The 14,755-nt window shown below is 43.8% G+C and overlaps 1 protein-coding gene across 1 annotated transcript in view; it reads left to right on the top strand.

Moving 5' to 3' along the window:
• The window catches only part of ATR (ATR checkpoint kinase), a 125,379-nt gene that overhangs the window by 61,028 nt on the left and 49,596 nt on the right, over window positions 1–14,755 (top strand). The window contains exons 30-35 of the mRNA XM_089672570.1: window positions 148–239; window positions 2,853–2,944; window positions 4,710–4,887; window positions 5,360–5,536; window positions 6,609–6,768; window positions 12,689–12,853. Of these exons, the coding sequence (XP_089528696.1) occupies window positions 148–239; window positions 2,853–2,944; window positions 4,710–4,887; window positions 5,360–5,536; window positions 6,609–6,768; window positions 12,689–12,853 (864 nt within the window). The remainder of the gene's footprint in view (window positions 1–147; window positions 240–2,852; window positions 2,945–4,709; window positions 4,888–5,359; window positions 5,537–6,608; window positions 6,769–12,688; window positions 12,854–14,755) is intronic.

Consider the following 14,755-nt stretch of genomic DNA (forward strand, 5'->3'; position numbering starts at 1 on the left):
TCAAAATGTTGAGATCTTTGGAAACACATGACAGCCAGGCAGCTAACATTTTTACATTAAATGTGGTAGCTTCCATACTCATTCGCTAGTAGATTTCCTAAGATTAGAACTGTATGTAAATCCTTTTGTTATCTTCTCTTTTTATAGATTGTGCACTATAATGGAGTGGTGAAATCTATGCTGGGCCTTGGTCAGCTGTCTACTGTAATAACTCAAGTTAATGGAGTGCTAAACAGCAGGTAAGTATAACTGTACCTTGTTGAAGAATTCTACTGAATACTTTGTGTAATGTATGTCCTCTAAAACCAAAAAAAAAATCTATTTTCTGTTAAACCCTGACTGGCTTTTTTTTTTTGGTCAATATGAAACCTAATAAGCAGGGAATAACTAAAGACTAGTGTAATGACGAATGGAGTTGCCATTTAAAAATGTTTTAATCAAAGCATCACTGGAAATTTATGTAGTAGAATTTTTTATTATTTAAAAAAACGTTTATGGACAAATTAGATTCTACTAGTAAAATTTCAGTTATACCTGAAATGTTTTGATCAGCTAAGGATCTTGAACTAGAACCAGTGCTTCTCAACCAGGGTGGTGCCTGGGTTCCCCTAGGGTGCCATGAGATTGGGACCCAGTTTGACCTGGATCAGTTTGTCTCCTGTACCTTAACAATCAGTGAAACTCTAGGGTCAGGATGCATTCATTGCTGTGGTGATGGTGGCTGGCTCACCTGTACATTGGCAATGCACCAATCAGTTCCAGAGTAGGTGGCATGCAGGGTCACCCCCTAGCATTCAGGAGAAGACAGAAGTCTGCCTCCTCGATCTCATGCCTTCTGCTGCGTTGCTGGAGCCAAAAGGTAGGGCTCTGATGTTAGGAGGGGACTGTGTGGTTACAGGGGCTCTGTGTCTCTTACCTTCAGTCATCTCTCAGAGATCTAGTAGAGTGTGTAACTTCAGCTCCCTGCTTTGTGGGTCTGTGAAAAAACCTTTTCATCTCCGAAATATATAAGACTGGAATGGACAAATGGCTGCAAATAAACAGGTACAACGAAGTACATTTACATTATGCCCGACAACACCTTAACCTCCCTGGCAGTATTCCCGAGTGTAGCTAAGGGTAAAGTTTCAGTACCACAAGCGGTAACCGCGAGCTACACTCGGGCTTACCATGCAGTGCTGCTCCTGGATCTGTTCTTCACTTACCTTGTCCTGTGCTCCCGCGATGTCCCTCCTACAGTGTCCCCGGCAATGTCCTCCAGCGGATGTCAGCATCTATCATCTGGGTTCCGTCTCCTGCAAGCGTCGGGACGTACGGGGACGGAACGGCAGGAAATTTGAAAATGGCAAAAGGTGAAATTCACTAAATACACTAAAATCACATAGTAAAACATTACTGTATCAAAGCATTTCACATACATTTTGTCCCGAGTGCTTTGTTCTGTGCCCTGCCTGCATTTTTACTGTTCTTTCTGCCTGGAAACTGAGAAACGTCCATGGCGTCCAAAAAGCATCCCTTTAGGTCAAAAGCGGTTTTAGACCAGCTAGAGAACAGCGATAGTAAATTAGAACCACTTGCAGAATTGAGTGATAATGATTTGTGGGGAAATTCATCATCAGACACTGAAAACGATTTTGCGACTTTGCTCAGTGATGTGTGATTTTGGCGCTATATTTTCAAATTTCAGTGGTTTGAATTTATTATTGAATTAAATTTATTAATATAATATTATTTTTTAGGATTATTTATTATATTATAATTTATGATTTCGTGTTTCAAATTGTAACATACCCGGGATGTTTACTAGACTCTTGTTCGGACAGATTTCAGTGAGTTATTCCTAAAAATTACAGGTTTACAATAAAAAAAATACATATTTCCATGCAAAAAAATTTACCGCTTTGAGCACAGAAATATGGACATAATCAGACTGCTAGGGAGGAACGTGCCTCAGGATTTTTTGTGGCAGTGGCACAGTAAAGGGTTCTTTCCGGCAACTCGACCTAGCAGCTTATTTTTGATCATGTATTGTGTTCCTTAAAAACAATCACACTGCCTTTTCCAGAGCGGGAATTTTCCACTTCTTAATAAGTGATTAAACAGTATTGACTAGCATATTCAAGGCTTTACCCCCCCCCCCCCAGTCACATCAAGCCCAACTTTGAAATCGTGTGACTTACAGTGAAGTCGCACAATTTCAAAGTCAGGTGAGATGCCGATTTCAGCTGCGATTTGCAAGACATCTGACACAGATGTCTATGCAAATCACACCAAACGTAGTGCATGCAATACTTTAGAAATCAGTGCGGCTCCCACCAATTCGGAACCACAAAGATATGACCGCTCTAATTGCCGACAGTAGGGTGGGACTTGGCATGCAATTTGCAAGTTGCATAGCATGCAAATCGCTTTCCAAGTCGCAACCAATGTGACTGGGGTGTTATACACAGACACTAATTGCAATTTAAAAAGCCGCAGATGTGGGAATTTACTTTTTTAATTGCCATTTTAACCTGTGTGTGTCAGTACTAAAGCCAAACATTCCAGGGTATGTAAAGTTTTGATCAGGGCCATCTGGGTGTTTTCTATTATCAATTGGTGATTCAATTATTTAAAAAGAAGCCAAACAACTATGTGATAATAAATAGCTTCATATGATCACTATGCTTAAATTAAAGACAGTTTTTGGCATGATCAGTTGTATTTTCAGTATCCATGCCAACATTTCATGATTTCTAACAGGGTATGCAAACTTTTGAGCACAACTGTGTGGCTCTACATACATGGTTCTATTTAGGGTTAGTTATGAATGTTGAGATTTAAAAAAAAAAAAAATTGTACTACTTTTCTAGGCCTGAATGGATTGCAGAATTGAACACCTACAGAGTGGAGGCAGCTTGGAAACTCTCACAGTGGGACCTAGTGGAGGAATATTTGTCTACAGGTATAAGAAGCATGTAATATGCATTTCCTGAATTCAGATTATTTACAAAACTGGTTTACAGAGTTCTGTGAATGGGAAACTAAAAGTCCCAACATCCATTGCAGCTGTCCGCTTGCAATTCTCAATGAACTACTGCGGTGCTGTTAAGCACTGTGGTGGTTCATTGTCTCTTCCTGTCAGTGTGTATTTGCCTGACCATATGAGGTACAAGCAGACAGATACACTGACAAGCCTGCAGAAGTCCTGCATGGCACCCGTGATCTGCTGATGCAATGCTTTCTAGACTCCCAAGTAATAAAAATAATAATTGCATGTTTTTTTTTACCTGCAAAAAGATGTTCATTTAATAATTTGTAAAAGGTAGACTTTTCCTTTTAAGTGGCATATTTGTAAAACAGCAATGTTACATTCACCAGACATGTACAGGTGATTAACCATTTTCTGTAATTTAAAACATATGTGCTCTGATTCCCATCCAGTGAATGTTTGTTTGGCAAATGTCACATAAAAGCTGGCCTTATTTTTTACAGTTTTCCTATTCAATTTACTTTAGATTTACCTTCAACTGTATAATGCAAGGGCCTCCCTGATTGTATAGAAATTGAAAGTGTTTAGGTTTGACCTCATATTCTATGGTTTTGGTAAATCTAAAGGAAAATTGTATAATGTATGGTCAGCCTTATTGTTTCTTAAATTATTATTATTATACAGTATTTATATAGCGCCAATAGTTTGCTCAGCGCTGTACATTATAATGGGAGACAGTATACGAGACAGTACAGTAACAATACAATACACGAGGGGTTCGAAGGCCCTGCTCCTTGGAGCTTACAATCTAGGACGGAGGGGAGAGTGGTACAGGAGGAGATAGCTGTGGGGGATGGAGTGGTGGGAAGAGCAGAGGAGATCGGCATTTAGGTGAGGGCGGGGTAGGCTTCTCTGAAGAGATGGGTTTTCAGGATGCGCCTAAAGGTGAGGAGGGTAGGTGACAGTCTGATGGATTAGGGTAGTGACTTCCAGAAGATGAGGGAAGCCCTGGAGACGGGCATGGGAGGAGGAGACCAGGGAACTAGAGAGTAGGAGGTCTTGTGAGGAGCGTAGAGTGTGTTTTGGGTGGTAGATGGATATCAGGTCGGTGATGTAGTTTGGGGCAGTGTTATGAACAGCTTTCTATGTCAGTGTTAGTATTTTGAATTTTATGCGTTGGGCAATCGGAAGCCAGTGGAGGGATTGGCAGAGGGGGGTGGCAGATATGGAGTGGTTGGTAAGGTGGATGAGTCTGGCCGCAGAATTCAGGATAGACTGAAGCGGGGATAGCCTGTGTTGGGGTAGGCCGGTGAGGAGGGAGTTACAGTAGTCAAGTCATGATATAATAAGGGAGTGGATGAGTTGCTTAGTAGTTTCTGGAGTTAGGAACGTGCGTATTTTGGAGATGTTGCGGAGGTGGAGTCTGCATGAATTTGTCAGCGATTGGATCTGGGGCTGGAAAGACAGATTGGAGTCTAGAATGACACCTAGTACTCTGGCTTGCGGGGTGGGGCTGATGGTGGCGTTGTTGGTTGTGATGGAGAGGTCGGGGGGGGGGGGGGGGGCGCGGGCTGGGGGGAAAACTATAAATATGCCCTTCTCTGTATTCAAGTATTCAACTTGGTGAATAACTTATGGTGCTCCCCAGAATTTGATTGTGGTTATTGTGGTGTTATGTTTAGTTAATATTAGATTACATTTTGTGTTAACATATAATGCAGCAGATGCTCTTAAACAGATAGGAACTCTACGACCTGGAGTATCAGACTTGGGCAGCTGCTTCTGTCTGCTAAGAAGAAAGAAAGAGATGGGTTCTATGACACACTGAAAGTGGTGCAAGCAGAGCAGATTGTGCCTTTATCAGCTGCCAGCTTTGAGAGAGGCTCCTACCAACGTGGATATGAGTACATTGTAAGGTAAACATCAACAGTTTTGTGAAATTGCAACAATTCCTTGACTTCCAAATTGGGAGGGAAACTCACCCTTTCTATTTTTCCTTGTGAGCATTGGTTCTGGCACTGAAAGTGAAGGTAAAGTCAAAATTTTGAGCTGTCTAAAGAGGGATTCCCCTTACTACAAAGAAATTTCCTTTCACTTTCTGTTTATGGGACAAGAAGTGAATGAAAATCTCCACAATAGGACACATGGCAAAAAAACCCCTAAAAGTTTTAACTCCACACTACTCTGTCCAAAGCAAAACAAATAAAACAGATTCACTTTAACAGTGCCTGCATATATCTTGCCTAGCTGGGTATAACAAAATGTATATTGTATAAGTTATTTCTTGGTAAATTAAGAAAATGTACAAATGCATATTCAGCCTCAGGGTAGCTTTGCGTGTTTTAGTATATAATGTGGCAAACAGAGTACTTTCTTTTTCTCCTCAAGGTTACACATGCTTTGTGAGCTGGAGCACAGTGTGAAGATGTTCTTGGATAAATCTCTTGGTGACTCCCCTGCAGATTCTCTCAACTGGCAGGCACGACTGGAAATGACACAGAATTCCTACAGGGCTAGGGAGCCCATTCTGGCAGTACGTAGGGCACTGCTAACAGTCAGTAATAGGTAAGTTCTTCCACGGTTCATGAAGCAGGTTACAGAACTGAATCTATTGTGGTAAAGCACCTCAAAAGCTAAGGATCTATGAAAAAAAATAAATTAATTCATAAATAAACTCTAAAGAGGCTACCAGCAGTGGTAAAATAGATCTTGCTCAACATTTCCTTAACACAAATGGGAACCTTGTTATAAATTGCATTTTCAGAGTCCGAGTGTTAAGAGTTCATTTTTACAAAACAAAAGCACAATGTATTGTCTCATGCATATAGATGGCTTTGCCCTGAGTTATTGTAGGAACAGAGCAGTTGTTGGGACCAGCCAATGATCAGCTGTGACAGGAGAGAGCACACATTGCACATGTGCAGGATGAAAGAACAGGACAGTGGCACTAGGGTTGCTGGTCCCATTGGCTGCTCTGTACATACAATAGGGCCATCACAGGCTGTAGAAAATTGTAAGAAGAAGCTTCTTTTCAATGTGATTTTGGCCTTCAGTCTTTGAACTTAAAGGGAGCCCTGGCTGAAAGGTAGGTGTAGCATGCTATACAGCAATACCTTTATGGGACACCATATTGTACTTTTTTGGTAATTGTGAACTAACCCATTAAACCTGAAACGTTGGTGCACACATGTTTGTTTCAATATATTCTTCGATAGACAAAAAGGATATAAATACATTTTATGTGCACAAAATGCCTTTGCAAAACTAGGTATTACCTAGACGTAAATGTAGAGGTGACATAATTGCCTTTGCAGGGAGCAGAACTGTTTGTGGAACTTAGCTAGTCCAATCACCACAGGGTGCCTGCAAGATAGAACAGTAATTACCAGTCTTTATTACAGGGAGGTCCTGTAAAAATAGGCAAAGTGCAGAAGTTGTTTTCTGCTGGATTACTGCACAGATCGGGAATAAATACATGAAAAACAAAAATGTTTAAATAAAAAAAATGCCTCTTTTATTTAGGTATTTAGACATTGTTTGATTAACCCAGATTTTTGCCTTAATTGTTGATGATTGTTCATGGTTTCTAACCCTTCTTAAAAAAACATACATTAAAGCACAGTTTTGTATTATTCAGACCTAATTACACTGACATGGTTGGGGAATGTTGGCTCCAAAGTGCCCGAGTTGCACGTAAGGCAGGCCATCATCAGGCTGCATACAATGCCCTTCTCAATGCTGGAGAGACCAGACTGCCTGAGCTCACTGTTGAGCGTGCGAAGTGGCACTGGTCAAAGGTAAGCCCACTTTTGGCATGTTTTCTGTTATTGACAAACAGTATTACCACCAGTGTTTTAAGTATTTGTCAGCTTAAAGGTGTGAATCTAAATTCAAAAGTAGGGTTATTTTGGAATTTCTTTTTCTTTGTAATAAAATCCCCCTGTTTTTTTGACAGCCTGTGATGGGAGTGACTTTTTGGGGGGGGGGGGGGGGCCCTGTCTCAGCTCCCCCTATCTCCATTATGTGTAAGTCACCCTGTGCCTGTTAGGGGTGCAGGGTGAAATGTTCTAATATTGTTGTAGGGATTGTTCATTGTTCTCTGCCATGCCGCTGCATCCCATTGTTCTAGCAAACTATTATGTGATATAATGTTTGTGTATTGGTGTGGGCGTTGTTCATTGTTCACTGCCAGGTGGTGCATCCCATTGTTCTATTGTGTGTCTTGCTTGGGATGGGAAGTAATGTTTTCGGCAGCCCTTCCTGTTGGGACGGCCTGCTGATGTATTTCCTGTTTGGGTGTGTGTTTCCCCGCCTTGTGTATATGTCTTGTATCTGTGTTAAAATAAAGCAGTCTATTTCCTGTCTTTCATACAAGCCTGGTGCTGTCTCGTCTTGTATGGCCAGCGGTGGTGTCCGTGGATCTGTATTCGGACAGGGAAACGGGAGTCTAACGGAAATACCCTAGTGCAGTCTGGGTCTGGCTCCGTTACATTGGTGGCAGCGGTGGGATTGTGCTTCCAAGCTGTGAACACGTCCAAACCACCACCAGGATTCAAGATCAGGAAATGAGACGTCGGTCATCCCAGTGGAGATATGGACCTGGCATCAGAGTTCCCAGGGCTGCTGCAGACAGTTCTTGCAACATACCCCAGGACTGTGTCTACAGATCAGTACGTGGAGCTTAGGCAGCGGATTTGGGAGGTGCTTTGGAGAGGAGCCCTCCAGGTTGCTGGTATGGACAAGGGCAAGTGCTATCCAACCCCAGGGGAATGGGCCAGGGACCATCGGACGTTACGGATGCCATTCCTGGGAGAGCGACCCCAGGAGCAATGGGTGACTGAGTTGGACAGGCTGGTCCAGCAGGAGATAGAGCTGGACAACCGATATCAGGCTCTGCAATGGTACACAGAGCAGGAATATTTAGGGGTGATAACAGAATGCTCTCCTGAGGAAATTACTTTGGTGGCCCTGGATTGCTGTGGGAGAGCTTTACAGATCTTTTTGTGTTTGGCGATGAAGGAGAATCTACCCTGGAGGAGTTGCGAGAAGACAGAGGCTATGTTCGGTCTCACAGGGATCTCAGAGCTTGAACCAGATCTGGAATACCTGCTGAAGAAAGAACTGCATCTGGAAAGGGTATACAGGCAACTGCTAAAACATGTTCGGCAGCATGCCCAAGAATCGGCAGTGGAAATTCCAGAGACTGGGGATTTAATAGACTTCTTCTGAAGAAAAACAACTTGGTAAGCCTCCAGCAGAAAAGCTGGCAACAGGGCCAAACACTACTGAACTCTGCCCAGCACTGGTAACATCTTCTGAGTTCCACGGACAGGAGATGGTGAATCCCTATCCCCAGACACCAGTTCCAGAGACTAGGGGTTTGATTGACTTTTCTGCTGAGGAGGAACCAGCCGGAACGCCTGCAGCAGAAGAGCTGGCACCAGGGCATGGCGTTGTTGACCTCTGCCCACAACAATCGGCACCGCAGGAGCTACAGGAAGAGGATGCAATCGGCACCTCACAACGGCAGCTTGAGCTGATGTCCATGGATGGGACTTCGGTCTCCACTGACACAACCCCAGAAAAGTGTCTGGCATTGGGACAAGAGGATGACTGCCTTACTTTGCGAACACTGGGGGATGTCCATCAAGTCAAATAGATAAAACTGCAGCCCCCACCTGGATACCCCAGGGATGCTGGGCAGTCAGCCCAGATCCCCCACAGCATGATGGAGCCGGCCCAGCCACCCTGTCTTCTCTCCAGCGGCTGAGAGGACTTCAGGGAGAAGGACCAGTCCATACTTCTCCCAGGAGGCGGGTATGTTCTACGAGAGAGGCAGAGGTTGGCTGGGCGAGTAATGCTTTGTGTGGGACAATTTGCTTGGGGAACTGTGTGGGTGCTGGCATTGGGGGACTGGAAGTACAGACTAACTTCGGAGTCCATCCGTCTGGGATTTACTCCTGCGTTAGTCTCCTGCCGAAAGAGGAGATATGTGACGGGAGTGACTTGGGGGTGGGGGGACCCCTGTCTCCGCTCCCCATATCTCCATTATGTGTAAGTCACTCTGTGCCTGTTAGGGGTACAGGGTGAAATGTTCTAATATTGTTGTGGGGGTTGTTCATTGTTCTCTGCCATGCGGCTGCATCCCATTGTTCTAGCAAACTATTATGGGATGTACTGTTTGTGTATTGGTGTGGGGGTTGTTCATTGTTCACTGCCAGGTGGTGCATCTCATTGTTCTATTGTGTGTCTTGCTTGGGATATGATGTAATGTTTCCGGCAGCCCTTCCCCCTGATGGGACGGCCTGCTGATGTGTTTCCTGTCTGGGTGTGTATTTCCCCGCCCTGTGTATATGTCTTGTATCTGTGTTAAAATAAAGCAGTCTATTTCCTGTCTTTCATACAAGCCTTGTGCTGTCTCGTCTTGTATGGCCAGCGGTGGTGTCCGTGGATCTGTATTCGGACAGGGAAACGGGAGTCTAACAGAAATACCCTAGTGCAGTCTGGGTCCGGTTCTGTTACATAGCCTAAACACCAGGATAAAAATATTACTGGATTGGGATGAGGGTGGTAATGATGTACTTTGTAATTACCACCATATTCCTGAAGCAGAAACCTTAGGGCAGCTATTGTATTCTGACTGAGAGGCTTCTCCGCTGTCAGAATACACTGATCAGCGCTGCCGACTACAGCCAGTGGCACTGATCGGTTAGGAAAAACCCAACAGGGCAGTTGTACAGAAGTTGATTGGTAGATTGACTTCTGTACAACCAGCTTGCCCATACTGTACATGGATCAAAATTTGTCTGTCCCTGCTGAACCGACCAAATTTTGATCCATGCACAATGGGAAAAATTATTTGATCCCCTGCAGGTTTTGTAAGTTTGCCCACTTACAAAGAAATTCCTGGTTTATAATTTTTATCATAGGTGTATTTTAAATGATAGAGACAGAATATCCACCAAAAATCCAGAAAAAACACGACACAAATGTTATAAACTGAGCTGCCATTCAGTGAGTAAAATAAGTGATCCCTTACCAACCAACAATAATTTTAGCTCCCACAGACTGGCTATGTGCTCGTTGCTACACAGATAAGTCCTATCAATTTATGAAGGTGCTCCTAACAACAATTTGTTATCATATAAAAAAACACCTGTCTACAGAATCTCTTTATTCCATTCAAACCTCGCCATCATGGGCAAATGACCAAAAAGCTGTCAAAGGACGTCCGAGACCAGATTGTAGACCTGCACAAGGCTTGAATGGGCTACAAGACCATCAGCAAGAAGCTTGGTGAGAAGGAGACAACTGTTGGAACTGTTGGGTAAATGGGTATCCCCAAGCATCCTCCCAGTCCTCGCTATCTAGGTCCGGCACATCCTCCCGCCATTTCGACTGCAGCAGGTCAAGCCCTACATGAACTGATGGCAATAAAGCCTTGTTTGTTACCGATAGGGTCTTTTTCAAATCTACGTCATGAAACAGGGATTCGAGGTCGTCCTGCAGCAGTTGAAGTGGCAGGGTGTCAAATTGTGAATAGTAGGCATGGTGGAGTTTTCAAAACTTGAAGAATAGAGAATTTGGACAATCATAACTTTGTCAACCTATCAAAAGTGACCAAAGAACCCACCGCACAAATGTCTTTCAAATATTTAATATCTCTTGAGTGGCATAAAGAAGGAGTGAGTGGAGACCTTTGATCAAAGGCCGAAGAGCCAGGGGACATAGTGGTTTGCCAAGCTTTAATTACAACCTTCATAGACAAAGTGAGGGTGAAACAAGAGGTCCTAGGGCCCCGATATCTGCAGATTGTGCAGGGATTCAAGGGAACCCAAATATGCTGCCTCTAGGACCACAGATACATTGGAGTCATCAGACATAACCCAACTGTGCGCGATTAAGGGCCGCCAAAAACTGTGTGTAGGTCCAGACCACCCTGCGTCCAGCTGGAAAATTTTCTTGTTAAATCGGGGAGGGTGGGACTGCCATATAAATGGATTGACAGGGGAACTAAATTGAAGGAAAAATCGCTTGGGAATCCAAACAGCGGAATGTCGGAAGGCATAAAGAAGAACCAGAAGTATCTTCATTTTTATCAGATTAATACATACAATAATGGATAAGGGAAGATTATCCCAGGCTTTCAGCCTGTGCCTGACAGCCTGCACAGCAGGTTCCAAATTAAGTCGGCAAAAGTACATTTGTAGAGATAATGATGCCAAACTATTTCATAGAATCCGTCCACTGTAGAGGAAGATTCAGAGCAGCCACCCCCCTGGCCCCTGGGTCTATGGGCACAATAAGAGATTTTTCCCAATTAGCACGAAGACCAGAGAAGGTGGCAAAGTATGATAATATATCAAGGGCAGCCACAAAGAGAGGGCCAGGGTAATGCAGAAATAGCAGTCAGTCATCTGTATAAAGCGCCACTTTCTCCACAATTGTGCCCACTCAGATCCCCATAACCTGAGTTGATTGAGGTAGGGCAATGGCTAGAGGTTCCATGGCAAGCGCTAACAAGGCAGGGGAGAGTGGACATCCCTGCCTAGTCTGGGAATGGGCTACACCCAGCTTAATCCTAGCAATCATGGACTTGTAAAGGAGCTTAAACCAGTTGCAAAAGACAGGGCCAAAGCCATAGCACTCTAACACTTTGGTCAGTTAGTGCCAAGAGACTGAATCCAAAGCTTTTTCTATACCTAAGGTTTCCAGCACCCTGGTTACAGAGTCACTACCAGGGAGTTGAAGATGGGTAAAAACCCTGCGTGAGCTAGTATCTGTAGATCTACCTGGCATGAAGCTCGTTTGGTCTTTGTTAATTAAAGAAGGAAAATTATCCCAGTGGCCAGGACTTTAGTCAAGATTTTTAGGTCGTAGTTTAGCAGAGAGCTAGGCCTATATGAGGCACATTGCCATACATCTTTCCCAGGTTTGGTAATTGGGACTATATAGGCCTGGTACATGGAAGGTGGTAATTCCCCAGCTTCAAGGCAAGCTGCAAACAGTTTTTGGAGTTTAGGTGCTATAATAGTGCCGTGTTCCTTCTACTATTCCCCTGGAAGACCATCCGGACCCCGAGTCTTATGATTAGAAAAGGAGAAAATTCCAGTTTCTATTTCCAATACAGAAATTGGAGCTAACAAATTACTATAGTTAAAGTAGTTCTAAACGCTCAAGGTTTTTTACCTTTGTGCATTCTATGCAAGAAGCTAAAAAACCTTCTCTGTGCAGCAGCAGCCCCCCCCCCCCCCCCCGATACCTAACCCCGTCCCTCTCCTCATTGGCTGAGACAGAAGCAGGAGCCATTGGCTCCCACTGCTGTCAATCACAGCCAGTGAGAAGAGAGAGGGGGTGGGGCCGAGCCACAGCTCCATGTGTGAATGGACACACAGAGCAACGGATGCCCCCATAGCAAGCTGCTTGCTGTGGGGGCACCCAACAGAAGGAAGGGGTCAGGAGTTTCAGCAGGGGATCCAAGAGCAGGAGGATCTAAGCTGCTCTGTGAAAAACTACACACAGCTTTTTTTTTTTCTTAAATAAGCCTTTAGAATCACACTAATTTAGTGTTTGTGAACACAGTTGTCTTTTTCTGTACTTTCACGCTGTGCATTCTGGGCGCCACAGGCATGGTAGGTCAAAAACTGTTCATGTATACTTGTTTGGGATGTAACATAACTTTTATTTTTTATTTTTTTTTTACACTTCACATTTCAGGGTGATGTGCATCAGGCCCTCATTGTCCTTCAGAAGGGAGCAGAGTTGTTTCTGTCTGACAGCAGTGAACAGCAGCTTATCCATGGCAGAGCCATGCTACTTGTGGGGCGATTCATGGAGGAGACAGCTAACTTTGAAAGTAATGCTGTGATGAAAAAATATAAAGTGAGTTCAAAACAAATATACTGCTATTATTATGTTTAGTATTTGTATCTAGTAGACTGCTTTCTTTCTAATCCATTTGAGGGATACAGTAAGTTTTAAACCTTTGGGTTTTTCTGACACTCATAGTGGGACTGGACACTGGCAAAAAAACTGAAAGTCATCCCAGGGTAACCATTCTTACTGCCATATCTCCGTTTTTTTGCTAGTGTCCTTGAATGATGGAAGTCTTTTCCTCAATTCTGGTGGTGTAAAGAATAACCTGTGATTTTTCTAGCAAATTGAATACCTCGTCTTTACTCCTCTCTACACTGCAGCTCAATGTCTGCCTGTCCATGTTCAGCTATCAGGTGCAGTTGTCTTCAGCCTGGCTTTTGAACTCTACTGGATACTGCTGGACTGGACATTGTAGGGCTATCCTGGGTTCCAGGTGGGGGTGTTTTCCTGACTGGTAAATATTAGCTGTGGAGCACTTTCCAGGTTCAAAGCTACTGGCATTCCCTGTGCATCTGCCCTGTCATTGAAAAACCCTGTCAGTAGAACCATCAGACTGAGCACCAAGAGATCCTTGATTTGGGTGCTATTATTCCCTATTTCCCACTGGCTCTGCTGTGGAAGGGGTTAACACTGTGGAACTGAGCACTGACATCATTCTCTGGGTGGAGGGTTGTACACCCACTGTGCTTTTTGTCCATCTATACAGTCTCAAGGATGCATCTCCCCACTGCTGCTCCTGTTGCAAAGATAGATATGGAACGGTGATTTTTTTTTATCAATTCCTGCTGCCAGTCAACAGTGATTTTGGTCACCTCCAGCCACCTGACCGTTCAGTCATAGATCCTCACCTGCTACCAGCTGTCTAGGATTTGTAAGTACTTAAAGTGGTTGTAAAGGCTGAAGGTTTTTCACCTTCATGCATTCTGTGCATGAAAGTAAAAAATCTTCTGTGTGCTGCTCCACCCACAGCCCTTCCCTTATACTCACCTGAGCCCCCCCCCCCCCCCCCATCCCGATCCAGAAATATGCACAGCAGCCTCTGCTGTCCCACAATTCCCTCTCCTCATTGGCTGAGACAGCAGCGGGAGCCATTTTAACAAAATATAATAAATGCACATTTTTTTGCAGGTCAATAAATGTGCATTGATTATTTTTTGTTTCTGGAGCCTCTAAAGCATTGCACCAGCAATCAGCAAATCGTTGGTGCCATGCATGTCTCTGGCAGACCTGTCAGTGTGTCTGTGCCCGTACATCGAAATGACAGGATGTATCAGTGGACTACTACAGTGCTCCACAGGGCCGTGGTAATTCATTGAGAACTACAAGCTGACAGCTGCAAAGGCTGCCGGGACTTGCAGTTTTGTCATTCACAGAACACTGTAAATGAGTGATGCAGCGGGGCGGGCAGAGCCCCACACAGCTGTATTTTTTTAAAATTGTGACAGCTAGTGGGGGGAGAAGATCCCCTGCTAGCTGTCAAAACGGGTGCATGGGGCAGGTTGTTCGTAACATATTACATGTTTTATATGGGTGCAGCATTTTATGAACGGTGAACTTATCCTTTAAAGATCCTACTGATAAGCACATAGAAGGACAGGTTTGCATGCAAGATGTAGGAATCCATTGGTGGAAGCAGTGGATATTCTGGTAGCTCCATGGGATCAGTACACCTCTCTTCAAACTTTTTTCTTCTGGATTGGCCCAGGCAGATGTGTTATTCTGTAATATATATATAACCTTTTTGTGATGTATTACAATAAATAAAATAAACTAAATTAAAACAAAGTGTTCAATAAAGATCACAAAAATCCAAAAGTGTCCAAAAAGAAAGTCCAAACAATGTCCAAAAAAGTCCAAGAAGTCCCAAATTTTCAAACTTGTTCATCAAATAAAAGGATTGACTCCTAT

The sequence above is a fragment of the Staurois parvus genome, unplaced genomic scaffold, assembly GCF_062004578.1.
Source record: "Staurois parvus isolate SC_StPar_1 unplaced genomic scaffold, SC_StPar_1.0 ptg000131l, whole genome shotgun sequence".
Taxonomy (NCBI): domain Eukaryota; kingdom Metazoa; phylum Chordata; class Amphibia; order Anura; family Ranidae; genus Staurois; species Staurois parvus.